Source organism: Arvicola amphibius, chromosome 9 (assembly GCF_903992535.2).
Source record: "Arvicola amphibius chromosome 9, mArvAmp1.2, whole genome shotgun sequence".
Lineage (NCBI taxonomy): Eukaryota > Metazoa > Chordata > Mammalia > Rodentia > Cricetidae > Arvicola > Arvicola amphibius.
This window is the reverse complement of record NC_052055.2, coordinates 104,805,353-104,831,747: the sequence shown is the minus strand read 5'-3', so window position 1 is coordinate 104,831,747 and position 26,395 is coordinate 104,805,353. Positions and strand designations below refer to the sequence as shown.

At 46.8% G+C, this 26,395-nt stretch overlaps 2 protein-coding genes across 2 annotated transcripts in view; one reads left to right on the top strand and one right to left on the bottom strand.

Annotated features, from left to right (window-relative positions):
* The window catches only part of Dna2 (DNA replication helicase/nuclease 2), a 29,184-nt gene extending 3,213 nt beyond the window's left edge, over positions 1-25,971 (bottom strand). Inside the window, exons 1-19 of the mRNA XM_038343078.1 lie at positions 25,863-25,971; positions 23,215-23,397; positions 21,589-21,772; positions 20,792-20,937; positions 18,305-18,436; positions 16,457-16,676; positions 13,809-13,926; positions 11,985-12,147; positions 10,647-10,841; positions 9,650-9,880; positions 8,231-8,347; positions 8,041-8,150; positions 6,359-6,468; positions 5,484-5,708; positions 4,555-4,748; positions 3,399-3,488; positions 3,107-3,311; positions 1,554-1,643; positions 205-387 (exon numbers count right to left, since the gene is read on the bottom strand). Of these exons, the coding sequence (XP_038199006.1) occupies positions 205-387; positions 1,554-1,643; positions 3,107-3,311; positions 3,399-3,488; positions 4,555-4,748; positions 5,484-5,708; positions 6,359-6,468; positions 8,041-8,150; positions 8,231-8,347; positions 9,650-9,880; positions 10,647-10,841; positions 11,985-12,147; positions 13,809-13,926; positions 16,457-16,676; positions 18,305-18,436; positions 20,792-20,937; positions 21,589-21,772; positions 23,215-23,397; positions 25,863-25,936 (2,970 nt within the window). The 5' untranslated portion in view covers positions 25,937-25,971. The remainder of the gene's footprint in view (positions 1-204; positions 388-1,553; positions 1,644-3,106; positions 3,312-3,398; positions 3,489-4,554; positions 4,749-5,483; positions 5,709-6,358; positions 6,469-8,040; positions 8,151-8,230; positions 8,348-9,649; positions 9,881-10,646; positions 10,842-11,984; positions 12,148-13,808; positions 13,927-16,456; positions 16,677-18,304; positions 18,437-20,791; positions 20,938-21,588; positions 21,773-23,214; positions 23,398-25,862) is intronic.
* On the top strand, positions 17,255-17,687 carry LOC119823216 (60S ribosomal protein L35-like). Its single transcript, XM_038343077.2, has one exon. The coding sequence runs from the start codon at positions 17,286-17,288 to the stop codon at positions 17,655-17,657; it is 372 nt and encodes a 123-aa protein (XP_038199005.1). The 5' UTR covers positions 17,255-17,285; the 3' UTR covers positions 17,658-17,687.
* Positions 25,972-26,395: the final 424 nt, after the last annotated feature.

Genomic DNA, 26,395 nt, shown 5'->3' with positions numbered 1-26,395 from the left:
GTGGCACCATGCACACACACTGGTACACAAACATAAATATAAAATAAATGTTATTTGAGAAAGAGCTAGAAAGCAGCTCTCATAGTGAGAGCTATGGCATGGCCTCCGTATGGCATGGCGGTGTCAGCGCGATGCTGTGAGGCAGGAGGGAGGCAGAGAGGGAGGCAGAGAGGGCGCAGATGAATTAGCAAACAGTCAACTCACAGTTCCGTCCTTATTACTCCTAACGAAGGACACCAGTATGAGACTCTTGTCCCTTCCTTGGTATTTGTCGACTGTGTTAACTTCGACCGCCTCGACAGAAGAGCGCGCCAGCAAGTCATTGATGATCCTTAGCTGCTGCCTGTACGGTGCAATGATGCCAATATTGGAAGGGCTGCAGCCAGCCTACGAGGAAGACAAACACGATTTAAACAAAACATCCTGATTTCTAAGCTCCTTAAGCTTTACTGAATTTATTGCTAAATATTTACATTTTTGCCTCAACTTTATAAAACATTTTAAACTTCCATCTTTTGAACACGGATGTGACTTGTATATTGGTTGGGTGGCTGTGTGTGAGGGGGCTGCCTGTGGACACGGAGGACAGAGGTTAGTGTCGGGTATCTTCCTTGATCTCCATCTTACGAAGTGAGGCAGGGTTTCTCACTTACATCCAAGCTCACCAATTTGGCAAGTCTAGATAACCTGATGTTACAGGACAGGCACGACTGACGTTTACCTGGGTGCTGGGATCTGAACTCAGGTCCTCAAGCTGGCAGAGCAAAGCGCTTTTATTTTCTCTCCTAGCCCTTAAATCTTCTGCTATCCCGTTCACAGTCAAGTTTCTTTCTTTCTTTTTGTTTTTCAAGACAGGGTTTCTCTAGCTTTGGAGCCTGTCCTGGACCTAGATCTTGTAGACCAGGCTGGCCTCGAACTCACAGAGATCCACCTGCCTCTGCCTCCCAAGTGCTGGGATTAAAGGCCTGTGCCACCACCGCCAGGCTCACGTCCAAGTTTCTAATGACCTACACTCAAGACACTACACAGTGAAACTAAACAGAAACTTCAGTTGCCACCATAAAAAGGATTAATTTCACTGGGCCTGATGGTGTGCGCCCTTAATCCCAGCACTCCGGAGAAAGAGGCATATGGATCTCTGACTTCGAGGCCAGCCTGGACTAGAGTGAATTCCAGAACAGCCAGAGCTATGTACAGAGAAACCCTGCCACAAAATACAACAAAAAAAATTCTTAAGTTTTCTAAACAACAGTCTCTTTATATTTTATTTGTTTGTTTGTTTGTTTTTAAGGGTTGGGCTTTGGATCCCTGGAGCTGGAGTTAGAGGTGGTTGTGAAGCGTCCAACAGGGACGATGGGAACTGAATTCCAGTTCTTTCTAAGAGCATCAGCCCTTAACCACTGAGCCATCTCTCCTGCCCTGATCCCCCCCCCATCTTAATAAACAAGTATAACACCAGACCTTGTTTCTTAGAGTCTAGCAATATTTAATAAAATAGTCAATCTTGAACTGCTCCGTACGGACATTGACTAGCCTTGAAAACTACGCGTTACCTTAATAAAAACTGAGGTTAGAAAGGCGGTGAGCCTGGCTTCTGTGACGTTGCTCACGCCACCATTTTCAGTTTGCTCTGGAGCTGGGACCTAAGCAGAGAAATTTGAGACAATGATACAACTGGTCAGGTTTAAGCTGCAAGGACCCAGGGGGCTACAACCACCTGACTGCTGGGGTTGAGGATAAACAATCCACAGACACACACACGTGCACTCATGGACAGCTTATCTTCAGAAGAGCACAGGAAACCAACTCATAATGGCTCGCGACAGCTCAGGCTGGCTCCCACTCTCTTCAATACTGTTTGTTTCACAGGCACCAAAGGCAGGAAAGACAGGAACTGGCAAGAGCCCCTCCCAACTACTGTGGCTCTGCACAGGTGCTCTGACATTGACGCCATCTTGCTGCCTTTTATTAAAATAATACAGCAGAAAAGCGTCCCAGGCTCCACCAGGCCTGAGAGAATGCTCCAAGAAGTGGTATCTCCTCACGTCATCCTCATATAGTCTCAGCATACATGTGTGTAACACACACACACACGTACATGCTTGACTGAAAATGAACTGTCTGTGAGTACATGTGTGTACTATATATGTGGGGTTTCTTTGTTTGTCTCAGGTAAACCAGGCCGGTTTCAAACTACACTGCCCAGAACGGTCTGGAATTTTTGATCCTCCTAACTCCACACACCAAGCGCTGGGATTACAGGTGTGTCACCAGGCTGGCAGCCTTTCCTTCTAAAGTGTGCAGTGTAACATGTTCTCAGTGGGAATGCTGGCCTACTATACAGGAAAAGTCTGGGTTCAATCCTGAGCACGAGAGAAAATTCCTAGCATTCAAGAAGTTGGGGCAGGAGGATTAGTCCAAGTTTGAGGCCAGACTGGGCCGCAGAACAAAATACTATCTCAGAGAGAAGCTGTGGGCAGTGGAGGCACAGGCCTTTGGTCACAGCACTTGGAAGGCAGAGGCAGTCAGATCTCTGAGTTCAAGGCTAGCCTGGTCTATAGAATGAGTTCTAGGACAGCCTGGGCTACAGAGAGAAATCCTGTCTTGAACACAAAATGACACTAACTCTGACAAGTACCAACCTGTAGAATGAGCACCCTCCTAAGAGTATGGGAAACAGCAGGTGTGGTGGTATACACCTTTATTCCCCTACTCGTGAGGCAGAGGCAGATGGATGGATCTCTGAAAGCTTTATTAAAAATAAAAAGACAGGAATGACAGACAAGATCGTGATGCTGTGTCGAGATGTGAAAGTATGTATGTACTAAATTTGGTTTTAAATAATCAGCTTAAACAGGTAGTGGAAACCGAGAAACTTAAATATTTTTTTTTCTTTTTTCTTTTTTTGGTTTTTCGAGACAGGGTTTCCCTGTAGTTTCTAGAGCCTGTCCTGGAACTAGCTCTTGTAGACCAGGCTGGCCTCGAACTCACAGAGATCTGCCTGCCTCTGCCTCCCGAGTGCTGGGATTAAAGGCGTGCGCCGGAGAAACTTAAATATTAGGACAAACATAAAAACTACTGAGACAATTCTTCGTTCTTATTTTACCTTATCTGTATTAAGAAAACAAACAGGATTGCTTGGCTCAAACACTCCAGCCAGCCAGGGGTTATCAGAATAATCGGCATAAAACTCCAGGCTCAGCTTGACATCCTTGAAGTTGGGCAGGGTTAAAACAGCGTTGGCCACTCGGTCCGATCCACACTCCAGCTTCCCTTCGTACGTGAGCTTATTGCTTAAGGACATAATCTTACTGGAAGAAGAGCAAAACACAGCCTCAGATTGGATGGAGCTGAAAACAACCACGCCGAGCGCTCGGGGCTGTGGTGGCCGCACACACCTGTTCATTCTGTACTGCACCGTCAGCTGCACGACAGCGCTCTTGTTCTGCTCCAGCCTCTTGAACAAGCTCTCACTCATGCCCAGGGCTCTGCCAACAAACCACAGTCAGGCCCATAAGCACATCACACCGTCCCTTCAAGAGAACCCGATTAATTCTTTAACTTTACCTACTGCTGTGTATATGCATGTGTGCTTTGCACCCCAATGAAGGGTTCCTATGGAGGTCGGAGGCTCTCTCCTTCCACCTTTACTGAGACCCCAGGGATCGAGCTTGGCTCCTCAGGCCTGTGAAGATGCTTTTCCTACTGAGCCACCTCACTGGTTCCCAAAAATCCCGCTTAACACTAAAACTTGCTTTTTTATATTCAGATGGGGGTCAAGTATCCCAGGTGGGCCCCAAAACGTGGCGGCAGCAGAGGATCACCTTGAATTTCAAACCCGCCTGCCTCTATCTCTCTAGTGCTGGAATTACAGCGTGCACCACGCCAGATTTATGCACTGCTGGGGATGGATCCCAAGGCTTCGTGCATGGCAAACAGTCTGAGAACTGAGCTACACCCCCAGCTCCCACAGTTAAAACGTCAATACTGAGTGGTGACACAGGTCAGCCATCTCAACTCTCAGCCTGTGTAAGGGTGTACGTCTTTAGTCCCAGCACCTGGGAGGCAGATGCAGGTAGATTTCGGAGTCTAAGGCCAGTCTTGTCTACATAGTGAGTTCTAAGCCAGTGAGATCCTATCTCAAAAATAAAATAACACCAAAATGAAATGTCAGCTGTCCCCACTGTTGTTAAACACACTGGAAGAGGGAGCCTCGATGGAAGAATTGTCTCCATCAAACTGGCATACAGGAATGTCTGGTGGCATTTTCATGACTGCTAACTGATGTGGTAGCAGGAGGGCTCAGCCCACTGTACCATCACTGAATGGGGTGAGGGTGGAGGAGGGGCGCTGGGCTGCATAAACAAGGCAGCTGAATGTGAGCCTAGGAACAAGCCAGTCAAGAGTGTTCCTTGACAGTCTCTGCTTCAGTTCCTGACTTGACTTCCCTGAAGGAAGGACTGTAATCTGTAAATCAAATAAAATCTGCCCTCCCCCAAGAGGGCTTTGATCAGTGTGTGACACAGCAGTCGGAAGCCAAGAGCACCTACCTACCTTGCTTCCCGGTTTAGAACCAGGGGAGGAAGCTGCTGATGGTCTCCCACCAACACAAATCTCCGAGAGAAGAAAAGGGGACCCAGGCAAACGGGCTGACTAATTTGAGAGGCTTCATCCACAATACAGAAATCAAAGGTTTTCCGTGAGAATATCGGATGGTTTATTCCCATACAGGTCGTTGCAACTGTCAGCTAAACATAAGCAGAGGAACAAGCCTGTTAGTAAGTCAAAGAAGGTACTTGGGTTCTCCCATTTTTTAAATTAAAAGATCAAAAACCATCCCCCTCCAACAGCAAGAATCCCTTAATATTATTTCATTCCGAAACATTTATAGCTTGTTTTTCGAGACAGACTCTTGTGATGTACTCCAGGATCTCCCCCCCCACACACGTAGCACGGATTGGCCTTAAACTGCTGGGATTGAGGGGACCTCTGGCGTGAGCCTCCAGAGTAGCTGAGATAGCAAACCCACACCATTATACCTGGTGCGTTACTCTTTTATTCTGCAAGAGGACAAGAAGGCAACTTACAGTGGAAGATCAGGAAACCCTGTGTGCAAAAGAAGGACTAGCACCTAACATGTGCATAAAGAGTCCCCAAACACAACAGCAAGCCAGGCATGGAGGTGCAGGCCTATAATCCCAGCACTTGGGAGGCTGATGTAGGAGGATCAGGAGTTCAAGGGCAGGCTTGACTTCAAGGTGAGCCTGGTCTAGGAGACCATCTCAAATAAAAAGGGAGGGAGGGAGGCAAAAAAAACCTTTGTGGAGACAGGTGGATCCGAGTCTAGTAGACTACTTGGCAACCTCCAGACAAAGAAATCTTGTCTCAACAACAACAAAAAGGAGGACAGCACCTGAGAAACAGCAGAGTTTCTCCTGGGATGTCTACGTGCCTGAGCACACACACAAGGGAATCAGACTTACGTGACTGTTATAGAGCTCTTCAAGAAGGGCTAAGGACTTAATGGACCTTGATCTGCAAATCTCCTCCTCGGTAAATTTCTGGATATCGGGATGGACCTTATGAGACTGACCCAAACGCAAAAAGCCGATTTTAAACTTGGCTAACTTCAGGAGAATGTTGTCAACAGCTGAGTGCGTATAGCTGGTCAACAGAACGCTGAAGCCGCAGGCCGAGAGGATCCTCACCTAGAGACGAGAGACAGGAAAACGTCGCTTTGAAGCCAGGTAACTTAGTTTTCAGACAGACACAAAGTTAGTGAGACCAGAATCCGAGACAGATTAAATAACTTTCCTAAAGAATTATAAAACCAAAATGACCTATAAAAATTATACAGCACTAATTTTATATTACATCTTATTTATTTATTTCTGTGCAGGCATGCATGCCATGGCACACAAGTGAAGGCCAGAGGGCACCCCGCAGGAGTCATTTCTCTCCCTCTGCCAGATGGACCTCGGAACTGAATTCAGGTCCCCAGGCTCAGTAGCAGCATTTCTGTTTGCTGAGCCATCTTGTCAGCCCAAGGCATTTTTTATTATGCTATTAACCATGTCAATCTTACAGTGATCCTCTATGTAGCCAAAGACCCCAGAGTGGTGTGGGTATAGGCCTGTACCACCATGCCAAGTTAATTTATAATTTTTTTGTTTTGATGAGGGAGGGTCCATGTACCCTTGACTGGCCTAGAACTCTCTACGTGAACTAGGCTGGAGCCTCCAAGTGATGGAACTAAAGGTGTGAGCCATCACATTTGGCAGTATCCAGTGGTCATGTTATGAAGCATCACCTACTCGGAAGGAAGGATCCAATCTAAATGGTTAGTTTCAGAGCTTACAAGAGCACATATTGTAGTTGTCTTTCCTGTCCCTGGCATCCCCACGATGAGCGTGTAGTCTTTTGAAAGAAGTACTTTCTTCATTGCTTGCCTCTGAGGCTTATTCAAACCTGTATTTCAATTTAACAGAACAAAAACAATATTTAATTTCAATGAACTCCCTCTCCCCCAGACAGAGTCGCTCTTTGTGTAGCTCTGGCATGCTCCACCACCACCCAGTTAACTTTTGTTTTGATACAGGCTCTTGCTATGTAGATTGTGTGAAACAGGCTGGCTCTGAAATGTATTCTTTTTTCTTTTTTTTTTCTAGACAGGGTTTCTCCCTGTCCTGGAACTCACTCTGTAGACCAGGCTGGCCTTGAACTCACAGAGATCCACCTGCCTCTGCCTTCCAAGTGCTGGGATTAAAGGCATGTGCCACTATGCTGGGCTCTGAAATGTATTCTTTCCTTGGCCTCTAAAGTGCTGGGATTAGTTGTATACTACCAAGCCTGGCTCATAAATTCACCTTTTATAAGAAAAAGAAAACCGAACATGGTTTTTTTGTTGTTTGTTTTTACGACAGGGTTTCTTTTTGTAGCCTTTGCTGTCCAGGAACTAGCTTTATAGACTAGGCTGGCCTCAAATTTAAGAGATTCTCCTGCCTCTGCCTGCATGCACCAACACTGCCAGGCTCAGTGATTTGCTTTTTAAGTAACACAAGGTCTATTTTGTGGTTATAGTTGGCCAGGAACTCAGCTGTTTCTACTTGCTAGGTACTGAGATTATAGATGTGGGCCACCACGCCTTGCTTTGTTATCGTGTGTGTGTATCAAGTATGCAAATGTATATGCATGCATTTTCAAATGTGTGCAAGTGCATTGGTGTGCATGCATGCAGAGGCCCAAGGTTGATATTGGGAGTCTTCTTCAGTCATGTTCTACCTTATTTATTGAGGCAGGTTAGGCAGGATCTCTCAGTTAAACCCCAAACTCACCATTATGGGCCAGGATGGCTACCCAGCTTGCTCCAGGAATAACCTGGTCTGGCCGGCTGTCATGCTCAGCCAACATTTATGTGGGGGATGGGGACCTGAACTCCAGTTCTCACACTGCGTGGCAAGCACTTTATCACGCGGTGTCATCAAAGAGTCTCTATTCACCTTTGTAAAACTCACTGTGTGTATGATGTGCATGAAGGAACAAACGTGCTAGCGCATGTGTGGGGGTCAGGTGACAATTTTCAGGTGTTGATACTTTTCTTCCACTACTTTTGTTTGGTGTTTTGAGACAGGGTTTCTCTGTGTAGTTTTGGCTGTCCTGGAACTTGCTTTGTAGATCAGGCTGGCCTCGAACTCACAAAGACCCGCCTGCCTCTCCCCGCCAAGTGCCACCACCGTCTGGCTTCCTTTCACCACTCTGAGGCAGGGTTTTCCTTACTTCTGCCATGCAGCACTCAAGGTGAGCTGGCTAGCCAGAGAACTTCATGGCAAGCTTCCTGCTTCCACCCTCCCGTCTCGCCCTAGGAGAGCTGGAGTTCAGATGAAAGCCACTGCATCTTCAGCTTCCAAACGGGCGTCAGGGATCAAGCGCAGCTCATCAGGCTTGCGCGTCTAATCAACTGCTAGGCAACCGGACACTTAGCATACTTTAAGTTATAAAGAGAACCAAGAAAATGAAGTCACAGTGCTGGCTACAGCATACCCTTGAGAATGTTGGCCACGGTGTCCTTCGCATCGTGTGGAAGAACGGAGCTGAGGTAGGGTATAAACTGAGGCTCCTTGAAATCAATGATTAATTCTCGAAGTCTCTTGCTGCAGAGGAAAGCAAAAGTACTTTTATTAGTATGTTTGGAAAAGCGGAAAGGGACTCAGGCTCCTCCATCATTACCAACCTGGTATCGGTGTTTTCCATCAACTTAGAGAGGTTTCCTAACGGGGTATCTATGTCACAATTCTTTTCCTCCCGGTCCAATCTGAACAAGGTGGTATCTGGGAGTGTCGACAAGTTCCTGAAGCGAAACAAGTACACACAGATGTGTTCATTTCACACAGGCTGTGTAAGGCACATACTGCACCGGCTGAAAGTGTGTAAGGGCCGAGTGTGGTGTGGGGTGTATGCCTGCAATCCCAGCACTCGGGAGGCGGAGGCAGGAGCAGCAGGGTTCAAGATCATGTCAGCTACACACACACACACACACACACACACACACACAATCCAGGTCAACCTGGACCACACAAGCAAGCCCACACACACCCATAAATACACACAAAACAAGCGTCAATTTTTACACACAGACCATGTACACCAAGGCCTCTCTGATCACTTCCTTCCCTACAGCTGACGTCTCAGGACCGCCCACACATCTCTCAGGCCCCCCGAGTCGCACTGAACCCCACCAGCTGCCTTTCTGCAGCGCGCTCAGTCTCACAGACACCCCTCCTGCTGCCGGCTAACATGGGATGGAAGAATTAGCTTTCCTAAAAGGCTGAGCGGGGCATGGAGATCACGGAGACTATTCCCGTGTGTGCGTGTGTGTGACGTGTGGGGCGGACATGCCACAGCCTGCGTTTGCGGGGTACCTCTCTCCCTTCTACCTTTTTTTTTCCTTTTTGGTTTTTGTGAGACAGGGTTTCTCTGTGAAACAGTCCTGGGGCTGTCCTGGAACTCGCTTTGTAGACCAGGCTGGCCTTGAACTCAGAGATCCACCTGCCTCTGCCTCCCGAGTGATGGGATTAAGGGTGTGTGCCACCACCGCCCAGCCCCTTCTGCCTTTCTGTGGGATCCTGGAATAAGGTCAGACTGGTGCAGCAAGTATCCCCTCAACCGTCTCGCCAGCCCCCATTGTCTTAATCAATGATGTCAATGGACTAATAACCGGTGAGCAGAGCTGGGAATAGAGAAGACAGAGTTTTTAACATATAATCCCAGTACTCTGGAGACTAAGATAGAATGATTGACAGTTATTGGGGCAGCATGGGCTACATAGTGAATTCTAGGCTAACCTAGACTACATACCAAGAACATATCTCCAAAGAAAAAGGAAAAAATATATTGATAGCTGACCCTGGCTAGGGAGGGAAGGGAAATGGGGACTAGTGCTAAAGTCTCTCTGGGGTTATGGAAATGTGGTGATGGCTGTATTTCATCCAGCCAATTAATTTTCACTGCACGGGAGATGGAATCTAAGGCCTGGTGTGTGCTGGCGAGCACTCTGTCGCTGGATTACACCTACACTATGTCATAACCAGACGGATGCATGACCTCTAGTTCCACACTGACAGAGCTGCTGCCCAAAGCAGCATGCTGTTACCTGTCTAGCAAGCAGGTAACTGCTCCCTCGTCGATCTGCTTCACATAGCCTTTAGACAGAGCGAACAGTTTTCTCTCCTCTCCACTTAGGATAATCCTGTCGCCGGCCATCAGATTGGTGGCGGGCATGGCACCACGTTTCCTCTGGAAGTTATACAGGTACTGCCCGTCACAGACTCTCTTCACGGGCTCAGCCCGGACCAGGCTTCCGAGGCAGTTGCCACCCTCCTCCCTACAGAAGAATGAGGGACATGTGCACTGACATTGTATATATGCTGTTTTTTTTTATTGTTGTGTGCGCACACAGGGGCTAAGCTGCTCCTGTGAAGGTCGGGGACAGCTCCCAGGAGGCAGTTCTTCCCTTCCACGGTGTGGACAGCAGGGACTAAAACGGGGTCATCAAGCTCAGCTGTTAGCCAGCACCTTTGCTTCCTCCACAGTCTTACTGGCCTATGGCCCCTGGAAATCAATGCTAACATGTTTGTCCTTCAAAAAAAAATTTTTTTTTTCTAGAATCCACTATAAAGAACAAAAAAGTTAATAACCTCCTATTGGTTCTTTTTAACATGATTTTGTGCCATCCATGACAAGGTCATGACTAGATGAACTGTGTGTATGAGTATGATCAGGTGTACGTCTGTGCAGATGCATGTACTCATGGTTATCAGGAGGCCAGTGATCGCCCTGGGTGCGATCCGGGAACTGTCCATCTTGATTTCTCATATACCCTCTCACTGGCCTGGAGCTAGACAATGAGGCCATGCTGGCCGGCCAGTGAACCTCCGGGGTCTGCCTGTCCCAGCCTCCCCTGCACTGGGATTAGTTCTGATTTGCATGCAGGGGATTAAAACTCAGGTCTTCATGCCTGCAATACAAGACTTTACCAACTGAGTCCTCATGGAACCGTGACCTGGACACACCACACAACGTTTATTGACATGAATTCCAAATGCTTCAGTATGCCACCCACCACTGCTACGGATCCAGCAGACACTTACATTTTGGAAGCAGGCATTAACCAAATGCTTTGGTGACTCTTCCTATGGTCTTTAGATTGTGACTCCAAGGTTAACATGAGACACCACAGACTGAAATACTTCAAGTGTGTTGGCTTCAGGTGCCGTGTTTCTTCTTGGATTTTGGACAGCATGCTCTCTGGGACGGAAGTGTCATCGACCTGTTCTTCAACTGCTCTAAATACAAAGTCCCGATCAGAGCTGAGCACACATTTCCCTGGCAGGCTAAGAGAAGAGGTTTTCCTAAACTGTGCACACACCCTGCCCCCCCCCCCCCCCACACACACAATGACTGTCCTAACTCCTTCTAGTTTTCCTTAAAAAATTCTATGAGCCATGTGGTTTTTTTTTTTAAAACAAGATGAAGATGAAATGTATTGGAAAACTCAATACTGCCTTACCCTCCCTCCACTCACAAAACCCTGATAACTCAGTGTGATGTGCCTGGTGTCCACGCTCACTGAAAATAAATTTTGGATTTTTGTACAGTATCTTTAAGCTCAGCTCTGCAACATTAGGAGATTTACCCAAAGAAACAAAGATCTATTAGGGGCTCCAATTTTTTGCTTAATAATTAAAAATATTTTATATAACGTCAAACACATTATATGAAGCACACACTATTCTGAGAACAAAACATTACATTTCTAAGAAATAGGCTTATACCACAGGCTAACATTTCTTTCTTTTAACAAACAAATGGGGTCCTACTACAGTCCTGAGGAACTCATAGACATGCCTGTCTCTGCCTCCAGCACCCTGGGATAAAAGGTATCCGCTACCTTGCTTTTTTTCTTAATTTATGTGCATGAACTTGCCACAGGTGTGCAGGTTTTTCTGGAGACTGAACGAAGGAACTGGATTCCCAAGAGCTGCAGTTACAGGCAAAGGTAGGCTGGGTATTTTTGAGTCAGGGTCTCAGCATGTGGCCCTATGTGACCTGCAACTCTCTCCAAAGACTTTGCTGGCCTCATATGCTCAGCAACCACTTCTGCCTCCAAGTGCTGGGATCACCAGAGCCCATGCACAAATAAATAAAAAACAAATAAAGATGAATGAAAATTGAACGCTTAAAAGCCAAACACCTATACTATTCATTAAAGCAATGTATATATCTATAACCCCAGCACTTGAGAGATGGAGGAAAGAAGACCACAGTTCAGGGTTGCCAGGCGTGGTCTACATAGTGAGTTCTAGTACCGACCCTCCAAAAGTCTAAGGTCATCTTCAGCTATATAGCAAGCTTGAGACCAGCCTGGGATATGTAAGCCTGTCTTAAAACATACACAAACACGCACGCACACACACCAGCATGTTTACCTGCTATAAAGAGCACAGTTGCCCATCTGTGAACAATATTTACAAGTTTTCTCTTCCTCGATTATTTGTGGTAAGGGAGAAAGCCGTGCCTCCTCCCTGGAAGCAGCTCGGCTCACACGGTGCAGCAGAGAGAACGCCAGCTGGTTCCTGAGCTTCAGCAGTTCTGGGGACAGGTAAAGGCAGCTTTTCAGAACGGAGCAGGGTTCCTACCAGTAAAAGCTTCCGGTTTAAAAACAAAATAAAAATACAGAGCAACACGGGCACCTGACTCTGGATCAGTTAACGACAGTCACATAAAGAGTAACATGGGCACCTGACTCTGGATCAGTTAACGACAGTCACATAAAGAGTAACATGGAGCCGGGCGGTGGTGGCGCACGCCTTTAATCCCAGCACTCGGGAGGCAGAGGCAGGCGGATCTCTGTGAGTTCGAGACCAGCCTGGTCTACAAGAGCTAGCTCCAGGACAGGCTCTAAAGCTGCAGAGAAACCCTGTCTCGAAAAACCAAAAAAAAAAAAAAAAAAAAAAAAAAAAAAAAAAAAAAAAAAAAGAGTAACATGGGCACCTGACTCTGGATCAGTTAACCACAGTCACATAAAGAGCAACATGGACACCGGCCTCTGTATAGAAGTTGACCAGCCACGTAATGTTCTGGGCATGCACTTCGAGCTTTGTCCATGAAGATTTCTGAAACAACCTCCTCTCATACCAAGTACTCTGAGCGAAGGGCTCGCCAGCAGGCCCAAGCAGTGCAGACAGGTTTGCCTTTCCCCTTCCCTCGCCCTCGCTAATTATATTACATTCCTAAAGCTAGCTCCCAAGGTCTGCTCTCTTATCTGGCCACTGGCTCATTGCTGAGATCAAACACCAAGGTCCAGCAATCAACATTCATTACTTGGCTACACTGATTACCTGTTCACTTACCAACTTAGCAGCTCACCCTAGCCCAGATTTCCCCTTTCCCTTCTCTCCCAAAGCAACACCTCCAGCCTGCTGTCTGCCTTTGCCCAATCCGAGGACTCACCCCCACCACCGTACCCTTCCAGGGTATGCTCAGAATTTGGTGTCTGGCTGTGTTCTGAGCCAACTCTGAACCAGCCCCCCCCCCCCCCACACACACACACATACAGTGAGGCTGGGTTTATTTTGTTTTTAATTTTTGTTTTGAGATAGGGTCTCAATGTAAAGACCCGGCTAGCCCAGAAGTTGATATGTAGACCAAGCTAGCCTTAAACTCATAAAGACCTGCCTGCCCTATCTGCTGGAGTACTGGGATTAAAGATTAAGGGTATGTACTGCACAATGCTCATCTTAAAATTCTTAAAAACAAACAACAGCAATCACAGGCCACTGAGATGGCTAAACAGGTAAGGGAGCCTGCTGTGCAAATCTGCAGAAGGGAGTTCAATCCCTGCAGCCCACATAAAGGTAGAAAGAGAGAGGGCTGGAGAGATGGATCAGAGGTTAAGAGCATTGTCTGCTCTTCCAAAGGTCCTGAGTTCAATTCCCAGCAACCACATGGTGGCTCACAACCATCTGTAAAGGGGTCTCGTGCCCTCTTCTGGCCTGCAGGCATACACACAGAATATTGTTTACATAATAAAATAAATAAATATTTTTTAAAAAAAGGTAGAGAGAACAGACTTCCACAAAGTTGTCCTTCAACCTCTATCCCTACACTCCTGCCATGGATAATAAATAGAAATAAATGGTGAATTTATAAAATAGATAACTACGAGTTACATCCCGCAGCATAGTCTAGCAAGTAGCAGAAAAGGGACGCAGCAGAGCCAGAGAGGTAAAGCCGGAATGGAACAGTCTGACCTCTTCTGTCCAGGTGGTTGGCGGGCACAGGGTACATCTGCCCGGTCTTGAGGTAGAGAAGCCAGCCAGCCTCGGGGTCCTCTCGTCTTTCCTGGCTTAGCAGTGTGTACAGGACCACCTGTGTGAGACAGACTGTCAAGACAGACAAACTGTGACTTGCTCTCTCCCTACGTCGTATGGACAAAATACACAGCTCGTGCTTTGCAGTTTCACGCTGACAGTGGACCGGGAGGTGGGGGCACAGCCCAGCAGCAGAGTGCCTGCCCAGAAATCAGGGAAACGGGAGGGAGCAAAAGATTTCTCACATCAGTAGTAAAAGTCTTAAAAAAAAAAAAAATTAATCAGACTATGTTTTCCATTTCCAGGTTAACGGCCACATCGTTTCCTGACTTAAACAAATGACGGCAAGTCAACAAAGCTATCAGAGTGACTTCTCCAAAGCAGGAACTCATTACCTGCCTGAGGAGTAACGTGAACTGTGTCCTGCAGAGGAAGCCACTAAATCCAGCACAAGCAGTCTTTGGCCCATAGTGGTGGCGCACGCCTTCAGTCCCAGCACTTGGGAGTCAGAGGCAGGCGGATCTCTGAGTTCTAGGATGGCCTGGTCTACACGGTGAGCCAGAACTAGAGAACGCGTCTCAAAAAACCAACGGGGAGGAAAAATAAATTGGCAAGGGCTGGAGAAGGTGACTGAGCAGTTTAGAGTACAGACTGCAATCAGGTGGTGGTGATACACACCTTTATCCCAGCACTTGGGAGGGGGGCAGAGGATAGATCTCGCTGAGTTCAAGGTCAGCCTGGTCTCCAGGACAGCCAAGGCTGTTACCCTGTCTCTCTACAAAAAAAAGAAAAGAAAAAAAAAAGAAAAAAGAAAGAAAGAGAGAGAGAGAGAGAGAAAGAGAGAAAGAAAGAAAGAAAGAAAGAAAGAAAGAAAGAAAGAAAGAAAGAAAGAAAGAAAAAAGATTTCCAGAGGACCTAGGTTCAAATTTCAATTACCCACATGACTGACCGCTCACAACATTTTAACTCCAGTTCCAGGGGATTTAATGCCCTTTTCTGGTGTCCACAGGAACTAGGCACACACAGGGTGCACAGGTATATGCAAAACAGCCATACACATCAAATAAAAGTAAATAAATCATATAAAGTATTGTAGGAATGCCAGGCTAGGGACTGAAGAGATGGCTCAGCAGTTGAGAGCCTATAGCGCTCTTGGTCTGAGTTGGGCTCTCAACTGCCTGTAACTGCCTATAACTCCAGCTCCAGGGGATCCGACACCCTCTCTTAGCCTCAGAGGGTACCTACGCTCATAGGCATATATCTATACACATAAACACATAATTTAATATTAAAAACTTACAAACTGCAGATATAAGTCAATAGAGAGCTATGTAGCACACACAAGGTCTTGAGTGAGATCCCTACACTAAAAAGAAGCCTGAGGCAGGGGGACTGCCTGCATACCAAATGCACACACCTGACTCTCTCCTTCTCTGAGCTCCAGCTGTCAGGCTCGACACATGTGCTTCCCCCACTGCGCCATTTTGCCAACCCCAAACAACTCTTATTTCATCTCAGTTATATAAAAACCAACATAATCGAAGCTGGAGAGATGGCTCAGCGGTTCAGAGCACTGGCTGCTTTTCAGAGGACCCAGGTTCAATTCTCAGCATTCACACAGCAGCTCACAACTGTGTGTAACTCCAGTTCCAGGGAATCTGGCTCCCTCACAGACCCACATGTAAGTAAAACACCAATGCACATAAAGTAAAACAAATTTTAAAAAATTAAAAAATAACTGGGTGAAGCCGGGCGGTGGTGGCACACGCCTTCAATCCCAGCACTCGGGAGGCAGAGGCAGGCGGATCTCTGTGAGTTCGAGACCAGCCTGGTCTACAAGAGCTAGTTCCAGGACAGGCCCCAAAGGTACAGAGAAACCCTGTCTCAAAAAACCAAAACTAAAACCAAAACCAAAAGAATTCAAGCCAGGCATGGCAATGCATGCTTTTAACCACATTTCGGAGGTAAAAGCAAAAGGACCTCCATCAGTAACAGCCTGGTATACATGGTGAGCTCCAGGACAGCTAAAACTAGACTCTGTATCAAAAAAGATCATATGGAAGTTGAAAATAAGAGTTGCTGAACTGGCAATGAAAGAAATGGCACTCAGGTAATGTTTTAAGTAAACATTACAAGACATGGTTCCATGGTCAGTGAGGCGCATGAAACCCTTCGTTAAAACCTGCTTTGAATAAGCCAGTGTACATGGCAGAATCCCCAAATGTATGTCTGCGTACTAAGCATGTGGCTGAGGAGGCCAGACAATGCTGTTGGATCCCCGGAACTTCAGTTACAGGGTGGTTGTGAGCCATGTGGGAGCTGGGAAGCAAACCTGGCTGGTCTGCAAAAGCAGCCAGCACTCTTAACTGCAGAGCGGTCTCCCCGGCTCCAGTGTCAGCTCATACTAATTGGCTCAAGAAAATTTTCTAAGGCTGTAAATACTGATAAAAGAAGCTAAATACTATGAATTTCAATTACAAATTAAAAAGTGCAACAGGAAACAAAAACACTACCTGAACCGAATGAATACGGAAAACAGACTGCATGGCTTAAAGACCCTAACCCCTACAAATGTTTAAGATTTATACCTGACTTCGGTGCTCAATAGAATTTGACTCTTTCCCAGTTTTAAGCTCCAGTGGCATTATCTTATATTTTGCTTTACAATCTCGATGTATTTTGACACCAACTGTAACGTCTATTTTGCCCTTCAATCCAAACCTAGGGGACCAGATGCTTTCTTCAATATCCAGTGACTCTGTTACTTCAATGTTACAAGATGAACTTCTGTTGTTACCGTCACTTGGCCTAAAAAGAAACACAGCATGCTTAATTAGAGCACAGCTCGCTCCACACCTGCGGCAATGACTGCCACACAAGCGTCTTTTCTGGTTGCTGGGGTTTTGTTGTTGTTTTCTGAACTGCACTATAGACATCACAAGACAGAAAAGCTGCCCCGTTCTTTGGCAAGTGATTGACTGATCTGAATCCTGCAACATAAGCCCTGTGGCTGTAACAACTGCAGGTGGTGTAAATCATTTTAAGGCCTTATATGGTGGTGTCTGCTATTAATCCCAGTACTCCAGAACATAGGCAGGTCTGATGGTTCAAGGCCAACTTGGTCTACAGGGTGAGTTCCAGGCCAGCCAAGACTATACAGGGAGACCATGTTGCAAAAGAAAAAATTGTTCAGCCGGGCGGTGGTGGCGCACTCCTTTAATCCCAGCACTGGGGAGGCAGAGGCAGGCGGATCTCTGAGTTCGAGGCCAGCCTGGTCTACAAGAGCTAGTTCCAGGACAGGCTCTAGAACTACAGGGAAACCCTGTCTCGAAAAACCAAAAAAAAAGTTAGAAAAAATTGTTCATAAAAGGTGAAACAAGCTCGGACCAGGCGGCCTCAGCGGTGAGCAACGCAGCAATGGCCAAGATTAAGGCTCGGGACCTGCGCGGCAAGAAGAAGGAGGAGCTGCTAAAACAACTGGACGACTTGAAGGTGGAACTGTCCCAGCTTCGCGTCGCCAAGGTGACAGGTGGCGCCGCGTCCAAGCTCTCCAAGATACGAGTTGTCCGCAAATCCATCGCCCGTGTTCTCACCGTCATTAACCAGACTCAGAAGGAAAACCTCAGGAAATTCTACAAGGGCAAGAAGTACAAGCCTCTGGACCTGCGACCCAAGAAAACTAGAGCCATGCGCCGCTGGCTCACCAAGCACGAGGAGAAGCTGAAGACAAAGAAGCAGCAGCGGAAGGAGAGGCTGTACCCGCTGCGCAAGTATGCGGTCAAGGCCTAATGGAAGGGCAATAAAGTGCAAGACTGGCAAAAAAAAAAAAAAAAAAGGTGAAACAAATTAAAGCTATTTTAACAGTGAAAGTTCTTAAATGATACTGACTCACATTAAAATGAAAATACAATTCTCAGCCAGGCAATGGTAGTGCATGTCTTTAATCCCAGCACTTGGGGAGACAGAGGCAGGCAGATCTCTGTGAGTTCAAGGTCAGCCTGGCCTACAGAGCTAGTAGACAGAGGGAAAGGCTCCAAAGCTACACAGACAAACCCTGTCTCGAAAAAAATACCAAAAAAAAAAAAAAAAAAAGAGGAAAATTCTCTACTCATTAGATTTTTTTGGTCCTGGAAAGATACTGTAGATAATAATTTTTGAAAAACAACAATAAAATGATAAATTACAGAAGTTTAACCGCTGACACACTTCTTTAATCTCAGCACTCAGGAAGCAAAGACAGTTGGATCTCTCTGAGTTCAAGTCCAGCATGGTCTAAAAAGCACGTTTCAGGACAGCCAGGACTGTTTTACAGAGAAACCCTGTCTCGAGAAACTAAAACAAACAAACAAATAAATAAACAGAAATTTGAGTAAACAAGCATAAAGGAATACTATCTAAAAAAAAAATCTGAATACCAAAGAAAATCCACTTCTTACAGAGAGAGCTGCATCTGAGGAAATTCAGCAGGGGGGCCCTTACGCATGAAGTCCTCAGCCCACTTAGAAAAGGAGGGGAGATACTCCTCAACTTCACATTTTATTTCATCTTGACTCAGATTTAAGCGATACCTGCAAAAAATGGGGGGGAGAGGGGATTGAGTAAGAAAACATAAATATAAAAGAAATATAAATAATCAACCTGGTCTACAGATGGAGTTCCAGGACAGAGAGACTTACAGAGAAACCCTATCTCAAAAAACAAACTATATCTATATCTATATACACATACACATATGTATATATATAATGTATGTGTGTGTGTGTGTGTATATATATATATATATATATATATATGAAAATAATGTTGAGACAGGCTAATGAATGGATACTTCCAAATGTGGTACAAATATAACAGAGTACAACTGAGCCTTAAAATATTCATAGGTTCAGAACATTCTCTGCATATTAAAATTTCTGGGGTTGACCCCAGCTTTTTTTTTTTTTAAGGTGTTAACTGTGGTGGGTTTGGTAGCCCACATAATATCAAGTGCTATACAGCCTAGTGGTATATAGCAAGATGATGCTAAGGCAGGCAAACAGAGGAAGAAATTGAGCCAGGGGCATGGCTCAGCAGCTGAAGGAGCTTAAAACTTTTAAAAAAGAAAAATAGCTAAAAAGTGTTTGTTTGGTTGGTTTTTGTTTTCCAGAAGACCTGACTGGCCGGGAACTATCAGATAGTCTCCTGATTCAGCTTCCTGACAGACAAGCATGAACTAGGTCTGGCTAAGAAGGTCATTTGTTATGTATTACCTCAGTTGAAAAAGAAAATACAATTAATTAAATACATGACCTGACATCTAATTTCATGTTATCTGTTCCAGGTTCATCCGTGTCAGTTCTAATTGGAATGGTTGGTCCCAACTACATTTTTGAAATAAAAACAAAAACAAAAAAATTATTAAAGATGCTGTTCTTAAAACCAAGCATCCAGCCAGGCAGTGGTGGCACACACCTTTAATCCCAGCAGCCAGACTAGTTAGCCATAGAGGCTGGGCGGTGGTGGTTTGAATGTAATTGGCCCCCATAATCCCTGGGAGTGGCACTATTAGGAGTTGTGGCTTTATTGGAGTGGGTGTGGCCTTGTCGGAGGAACTGACACTGGGGAGGGCAGGGGGGCAGGCTTTGAGGTCTCCTATGCTCAGGATACTGCCCAGTGTCTCAGTCCATTTCCTGTTGTCTACAAGATGTAGGATCTCAGCTACTGCTTCAGCACCATGTCTGTCTGCAAGCTGCCATGCTCCCTGACATGATGATAATGGACTGAACCTCTGGGACTGTAAGCCAGTCACCCAATTAAATGTTTTCCTTATAAGAGTTACTGTGGTCATGGTGTCCCTCCACAGCAACAGAAACCTTAAGACAAACCTAGAGACCAGCCTAAGCTACACAGCCAGATCTTGTCTCAAAGACGGGGAGTGGGGTGGGAGTAGGGACTAGGGAGATGACTCAGTCAGTAAAGTGTTTGTCCTAAAACCCGAGGGCCTGAACTTGGATCTCTGGAGCACACTGACCACTCAACCTAGCCAAATCCTCCAGCTCCCCATTCAGGGAGAGACCTTGTCTCAAAATATAAAGAGGAAGCTGAGCATAGTGTGTAGAACTATATATACACACTTTTACCAGCACGGGGAGGCAGCATCCTTACAGGCAAGAAAAGGTGTTGGCTCCCTTGGAGCTGCAGTGAGACAGATAAGGCCACTGGGAACCAAACCCAGCAAGTGCTCGTGACTGAGCCATCTCTCCAACCCTTGTGGTTCCTCACTCTTAAGCAGCTCACTCTTTTTGGTTTGGTTTTTCGAAACAGGGTCTCTGTGTAACAACTCTGGCTGTCCTGGAACTCGCTCTGAAGACCAGGCTGGCCTCAACCTCACAGAGATCCGCCTGCCTCTGCCTCCCGAGTGCTGGGATTAAAGGTATGCACCACCACTGCCCTGACAGTTCACCTTTTGTTGGTGTTATTGAGATAGCCTTGGCTGATTTAGAAGTCAATATGTAGTCCAGGCTGGCCTGAAAAATTTTAGAGATCTACCTGCCTCTGCCTCCCAAACGGGCCAATCTTTGGGTAGGGAGTCACCAAAGTCTGCAAAAATATCACCCTTTTCAGACTTATTCAAATCATTAAACTGGCAAAGCTGGATGCGAACATCCTCTACCTGGTTCCAAACCCACCCAGTGGTCATTACATCGGTTTCTGAGCATGGCTGAGGAATCTGTGTAGCACAGACTCCATCCTTAAACACATTCGTAGGGTATTTCAGTAATGTTACCCAAGAGTCCCTGTGGCCCAGACACCACAGGATACCGTGAACAGAATGGGTGAACTTCAGCTATGCTCTTACCGATGGGTCTCCTTCCAGAAACCTGAATTCTAGGCAAGAAGTTAGTTACAGGACGAGATTGCATCTGCAGTTTTCGGTTACTTACATTTCCTTTAAATGCCTTATTTCTTGGACAGTTTGAAAAGCAAGCTCCTGCAGCTTTTCTGGGGCAAAGCTCTTACTTATGGCTTTTTGAAAGACTTCGTGAAGAATTGTACCAATCAGCATTTGGCGAGTGGCTGGATCAGAGACCTATCAAGACAGGTGATATGCACATCTCATGCCACAACACAGTAACACGCTGATTATACACTACGAAGCCAACATGAACTACGTAAGAGAAATGTCAATACATTAGCAGCCACCACCCCACTCTTCTATCTCTTTCTCATCGTGCTTCTGGAACACTTAGGGCTTCACCATTTTCCTCAAGTCCCTTACCCCATCTTGAGGCTGCTTGTACAGCATGTAGCTGACCTCCACGCCGGCCTAGCTCAAACAACATGGCTTTCTCTCTCCCTCCTAGGCAGCTGCTGATGTTTACAGCTTGCCTCCCGTGGAATTTTTCTTTAAAATCTAAGAAAACTGTCCTTGAACTTAAGAAGAAGGGGGGGGGTGGGTTGGACATAGTCATGCATCCTCAGAGATAAGCATTGCTATGGAATCCTCAAGAAAATTCAGTTCAAAAGACCAGACACCTGACCCGAATCACAACACTGCAATGACTAAGGGTATGCGAGACTGGGCGAACACACACTGCTCTCAGCCCACCTGCCCTCAGGAAAGCGCAGCAGGTGAGCCTAGCGAGCACGAAGGGTTCCTTAGGGGCTAAGGACACAGCCCCGCAGCAGAGCAAGGCCTTGGCTCCCGCCCCCAGCCCAGCAGAGGAAAGCAGTCACTCACCCTGAACATCTCGCTCAGGACAGCTCTTCTCAGACACCGAATACTACTGGCGACACTTGTGCCAGAGATCAGCATGTCTGGATACAGAATAAAATACCCCAAGTCATCGTCTATTATCCAGGTTTCAGACACGCGGTCTCCCTCTAAATGAATGATGTCCCCGGGCTCTACTGGTACCGAACACCTGAAAAAAAGAGGCAAGGGTGAAGCGGAAATGTGTAATTTAGGTTCCCACAGTTAAACAGATCCAGAAATGTTGAGTATTTTATCTCAAGAATAAACAGTTATAATCTCTGGGTCTTAAGTTTCATTTTAGTGGGGGGCAAGGGGACTAGGAGACAGTACGGTTAATAACACTCCCTGCTCCCGAAGAGGACCCTAGTTCAGTTCCCAGCATCCCTACTGCAGTTCCCAACTATCTAAATCTCCAAGTCCAGGGAACCCAAAATCCTCTTCTGGCCTCCACGGGCATCAGGCACACACATGATGTGTGAACATACATACATGCAGGCAAACCAGTGACACACATAACAATTTTTAATTAAAAATTTTTTAAATTTAATTTTAAAATTTATTTTTTAATTTTTAATTAAACATTTTTTAACTAAATCAAACTGTCCACTTAGAGCGCAAAAGAACTAAAATGCTAGAGTGAGCCAGGCAGTGGTGGCACACGCCTTTAATCTCAGCACTCAGGAGGCAGAGGCAGGTGGATCTTTGTGAGTTCGAGGCCAGCCTGGTCTACAGAGTGAGGTCCAGGACAGGCTCCAAAGCTACAGAGAAACCCTGTCTCGAAACAAAACAAAACAAAACAAAGCAAAAAGATGCTGGAGTGGAGTGAGGTCCACACTTTTAATAAGCCAGAAAAATCTTCATTTCTTCTTTTTTTTTTTTTTTTTTTTTTTTTTTTGGGTTTTTTCGAGACAGGGTTTCTCTGCAGCTTTTTTTTAGAGCCTGTCCTGGAACTAGCTCTTGTAGACCAGGCTGGCCTCGAACTCACAGAGATCTGCCTGCCTCTGCCTCCCGAGTGCTGGGATTAAAGACGTGCGCCACCACCGCCCGGCAAATCTTCATTTCTTAAATTTTTTTATTATCATTTTATTTAGGTGCCTGATTGATTGCATGTGTACCAAATGTGTACAGTGCCCAAGGAGGCCAGGAGAGTCTTAAATCCCTGGAGTTACAGGCAGTCGTGAGCTGCCATGTGGGTGCTGGGAACTGAACCTGGGTCCCCTAGAAGAGCAGCCAGTGCTCTTAACCACCGACCTCCTCTCTCTGTCATTTTCTAGCATATTTATTTCATGCGCATGTGTTGGGCGGGGAAGTCCATCAGTCCTCTTCCTCCACTATGTGGGCCCCAGGCATGAAACTCTGGCTGTCAGTTTTGGTGGCAGGCACCCTTACTCTTGAACTATCTCTACCTCCTTTGAAATGATTCATGCACACAAGATACTTGATGGTTTTTCAGATGACACCCTGGCATTGGGACTGGAGGTGAGCAGGTGGAAGCAAACTTTAACCCCTTCAACTCCGGCCTAAGCTACATGAGACCCTGGATCCGAAAGCAAGCCAAAACAAACCACCACCAGACCACCAAATCGGTGCTCAAGGTCAAGGGTCAATCACCAGCCATTCCTCAGGATGCATAGCTCTTGGTGCTCTCTGTCCTGTGACGCAGTGATGACCAGGTGCTTTTCCTCATCGCCTCTTTCAGTCTGGATGGTCTCGACAGCCAGCACCAGGTAGCGGTTATCCTCTCCTCGGCTCAGAACCGTCTTGGGAAAGGAAGCTTCCACCTTCTTCTGAAGTCTAAAGAATAAACATAAAAACCATCCTATCAGAGACGACTGACTGGACTATCTGGAGGTCAATTTTCCAGTTTTTTAGATTTTTTTTTTTCCCCTGAAAACCTTAAACTGAACAAAGACATGTGGAGAATTCTTGTAAAGACTGGGGCTAAGGCTCGGTTGGTAGAGTGCTTGCCAGTCACGGACAAGGCCCCGAGTTCAATCTGATCCCCAGCACTGCATAAGGTAGGCATCTGAGTGTGGTGGCTGTAATCCCAGCACTTGGGAGACAGGCAGGAGAACCAGGTCATTCTTAGATATATAAGGAGTTTGGGCTAGCCTGGATTATAAGAAGCATTTCAAAACAAAAAGCGACTCCTCTCTTTTTAAAACATACATAAATAATACGAGAAGCTGCATATGATAGCTCAAATCTGTAAACCCAGGGTTTGGGAGGCTGAGGCAAGGGAACTACCACACACTTAAGTGTTATAAAAGATCAAACCAAAGACTGAGACACCCAAGGTGCTGTAAGTTAAGGAAGCAGTCTACCTCTAGAGGGTCAATCCCAAAGCGAAGGAGCTCCCAATAGTACAAGGATGTGCTTTTATACATTTCTGGCTTTGTCCCCTTTATATGGTTACATATATTGTGATTGGTGTTTTAAACTAGTAGGCTGTGGGGGTTATCTGCAGGACAGATATGGCCGGTCTTCACAAGCAGGAGAATACCCACATGCTTGACCAACTCTCACAGCTACCTGAACCGGATATTCATCAGCCCACATGGCTGTCTGTTTCTTGTTTTTCTTTCTCTTGGGCCTCTGTGGCCAATTCCTGCCTCCTACCACACAAAGTTAGCCTGGTCTACAAAATGAGACCCTGTGTAAAACAAGAGCAACAAAACAAACACTTAGGAAGTGGGAAAAGAGGATCAGGAAGTCAAGGCCATCCTGGGCTGGGCTGCCCATCTCAGTTCAAGGCTAGCCTGGGCTACCCTAAAACCTGGAACCTGGAAAATAGTGGAGCAGGTTTCTACCACTGTTGAAAGTCTTACAAAGTACAACTGAACTGAAAGGAGAGATTTGAACCTTTCCAAACAACTGTTATACTGACCAGGACATAGTTCCGCGTCACAGCACCTGCTGGCCAGGCTGCGGCCTCATCCCCATTGCTGCCTGAAAGATGGGGTGGGTAGAGGGGAGAGCTGCATGGGAGGTTCATGCAATTCTTGCCAGGAGCTGCCAATCATGCTAATCTTTACGGCATTAGAGGGCCTGGATCTAATGCATACCGGGTGTTGGTTCTGCCAGCACCACTAAAGAAACCTAGTCCAACATGCTACAGACGCAGGAAGAGATCCTAGCCTCCCTCTCCTGTAAAGAAAGCAAACTACTCCCCCTTGGCTTTCCAGGAAAAGGTCTCTCTGTTCAAGCAAAGGCTGGCCTCAACTCTAGGTCTCAAACACTCCAGGGTCCCTTGAGTAGCCGGAGTCACTAACAGCAGCTTCTGAGCCACACCGTCACCTCCCACTAGAATGTCAGCGGATCTCATTTTAGTAACTCAGGAGTTTCTTACATGTGTTAGAACGACCAGACCAGCTTCACAATACTGAAACCGTACACACTCAGCTTCAATGCGATACCCCTTCTCTTCTTACAACTTTCTGGTCGCGTTTCCAAAACCCTAACTTGTCACCTGCGCTCTCCAGTTAAAACATCAGATGCTATCAGGCATGCGCGCAAACACCTTTGATCTCAGCACTCGGGAGACGGACCCCAGAGGATCTCTGTGCATTCAAGGACTAGCCTGGTCTACAAAGAGTTCCAGGGCGGCCAGGGCAACGCACCGCTTCAAAAAAAAAAAAAAGCAAAACAAAAAAACAAATAAATGCTTTCCTCCTTCCCCCTACCGGTCGCTTCAGCTGGCTGCACGATCCATTGTTCTGTAAATGTATCACTCAACACCCTGACTTAGCCTCACACCAAGAGTTTCCTGAGGCAGCCGGTGACACCTATAGGAGCTCTAAAAAAGGCTGGAAATAAATGGCCCAATGGTTAAGAACGTGTATTGTTCTTGCAGAGGACTTGGGGACTTAAGTACCCGCGTCAGACAGCTCACTGCAGTTTATAATGCCAGTTCTAGGCGATGCCTCTAAACCAGGCACCTACACACGTAAATTAATAATAACAGATAGTAACAACAAATAGATAGGACTGGGCCTGAAGCCCGGAGTTCCCTCCCGCGGTCCCACGTAAAAGGAAAGAACTCCCAGAGGTGCTCCTCCGACCGCCACAAGCAAATAAATAAAATAAAAAAGGAAAGAAAATGCAATGTATTAATGCCACTGGTGAGCTGTCGCGTGGGAAACAGCGAGCTCAAGGCCAGCCCCCGGCTACAGAAGACCAGATCCGAATTAACCGGCGCAGAGCCTGCAGCTAAAGCCAGGGAAGACTGCGCCGGTCCGCCCGCCCGCCCGCCCACTCACAGCTCAGTCCGCGCGTCCTCCGCTCCGCCGTCCTCCTCCAGCAGCAGCAAGTCCAGCTCGTCCAGCGGCTCCATCCCTGCCGAGCCCACCGGGAGAAGTAGCTGCGGAGGGCTACCCCGGCGTCTGGAACTCGCAGCGCCAGAGACGCGCCAGTGCGCTACGCATGCGCAGAAGAGGCCCCCGCGCGCTAGGGGCTCCCGCGCTTTCCGCTCCGGGAAGCACCGCGCAGGACCGGAGACGCTTTCCCGCCTTCCCGCCTGCGGGATGAGTGGGCCTGCCGGGTCCCCACGCCCACGCTCGCCACACGCTCCGTTTTTTAGATCTGAGTTGCAGTGATCACCGTGCCCAGTTTAAGAAGTCATTTGGAACTGTCACATCAATCCCCTGCCTCGGTCTTTTGAGTGCAGCGATCACCAGGCCCCCTCCTCGTTTCCGAGAAGGCGAGATGGTTCAGGTGGTAAAGAGGACTGTGACTAGGGCTGCCGACCTCAGTTTTCTGGAACCCACATGGTGGTGGGGGAACCAACCCCTGC

Excerpts from the sequence above, each read along its gene's own strand:
- LOC119823216 (XM_038343077.2), top strand. The coding sequence starts at position 17,286 with ATGGCCAAGATTAAGGCTCGGGACCTGCGCGGCAAGAAGAAGGAGGAG.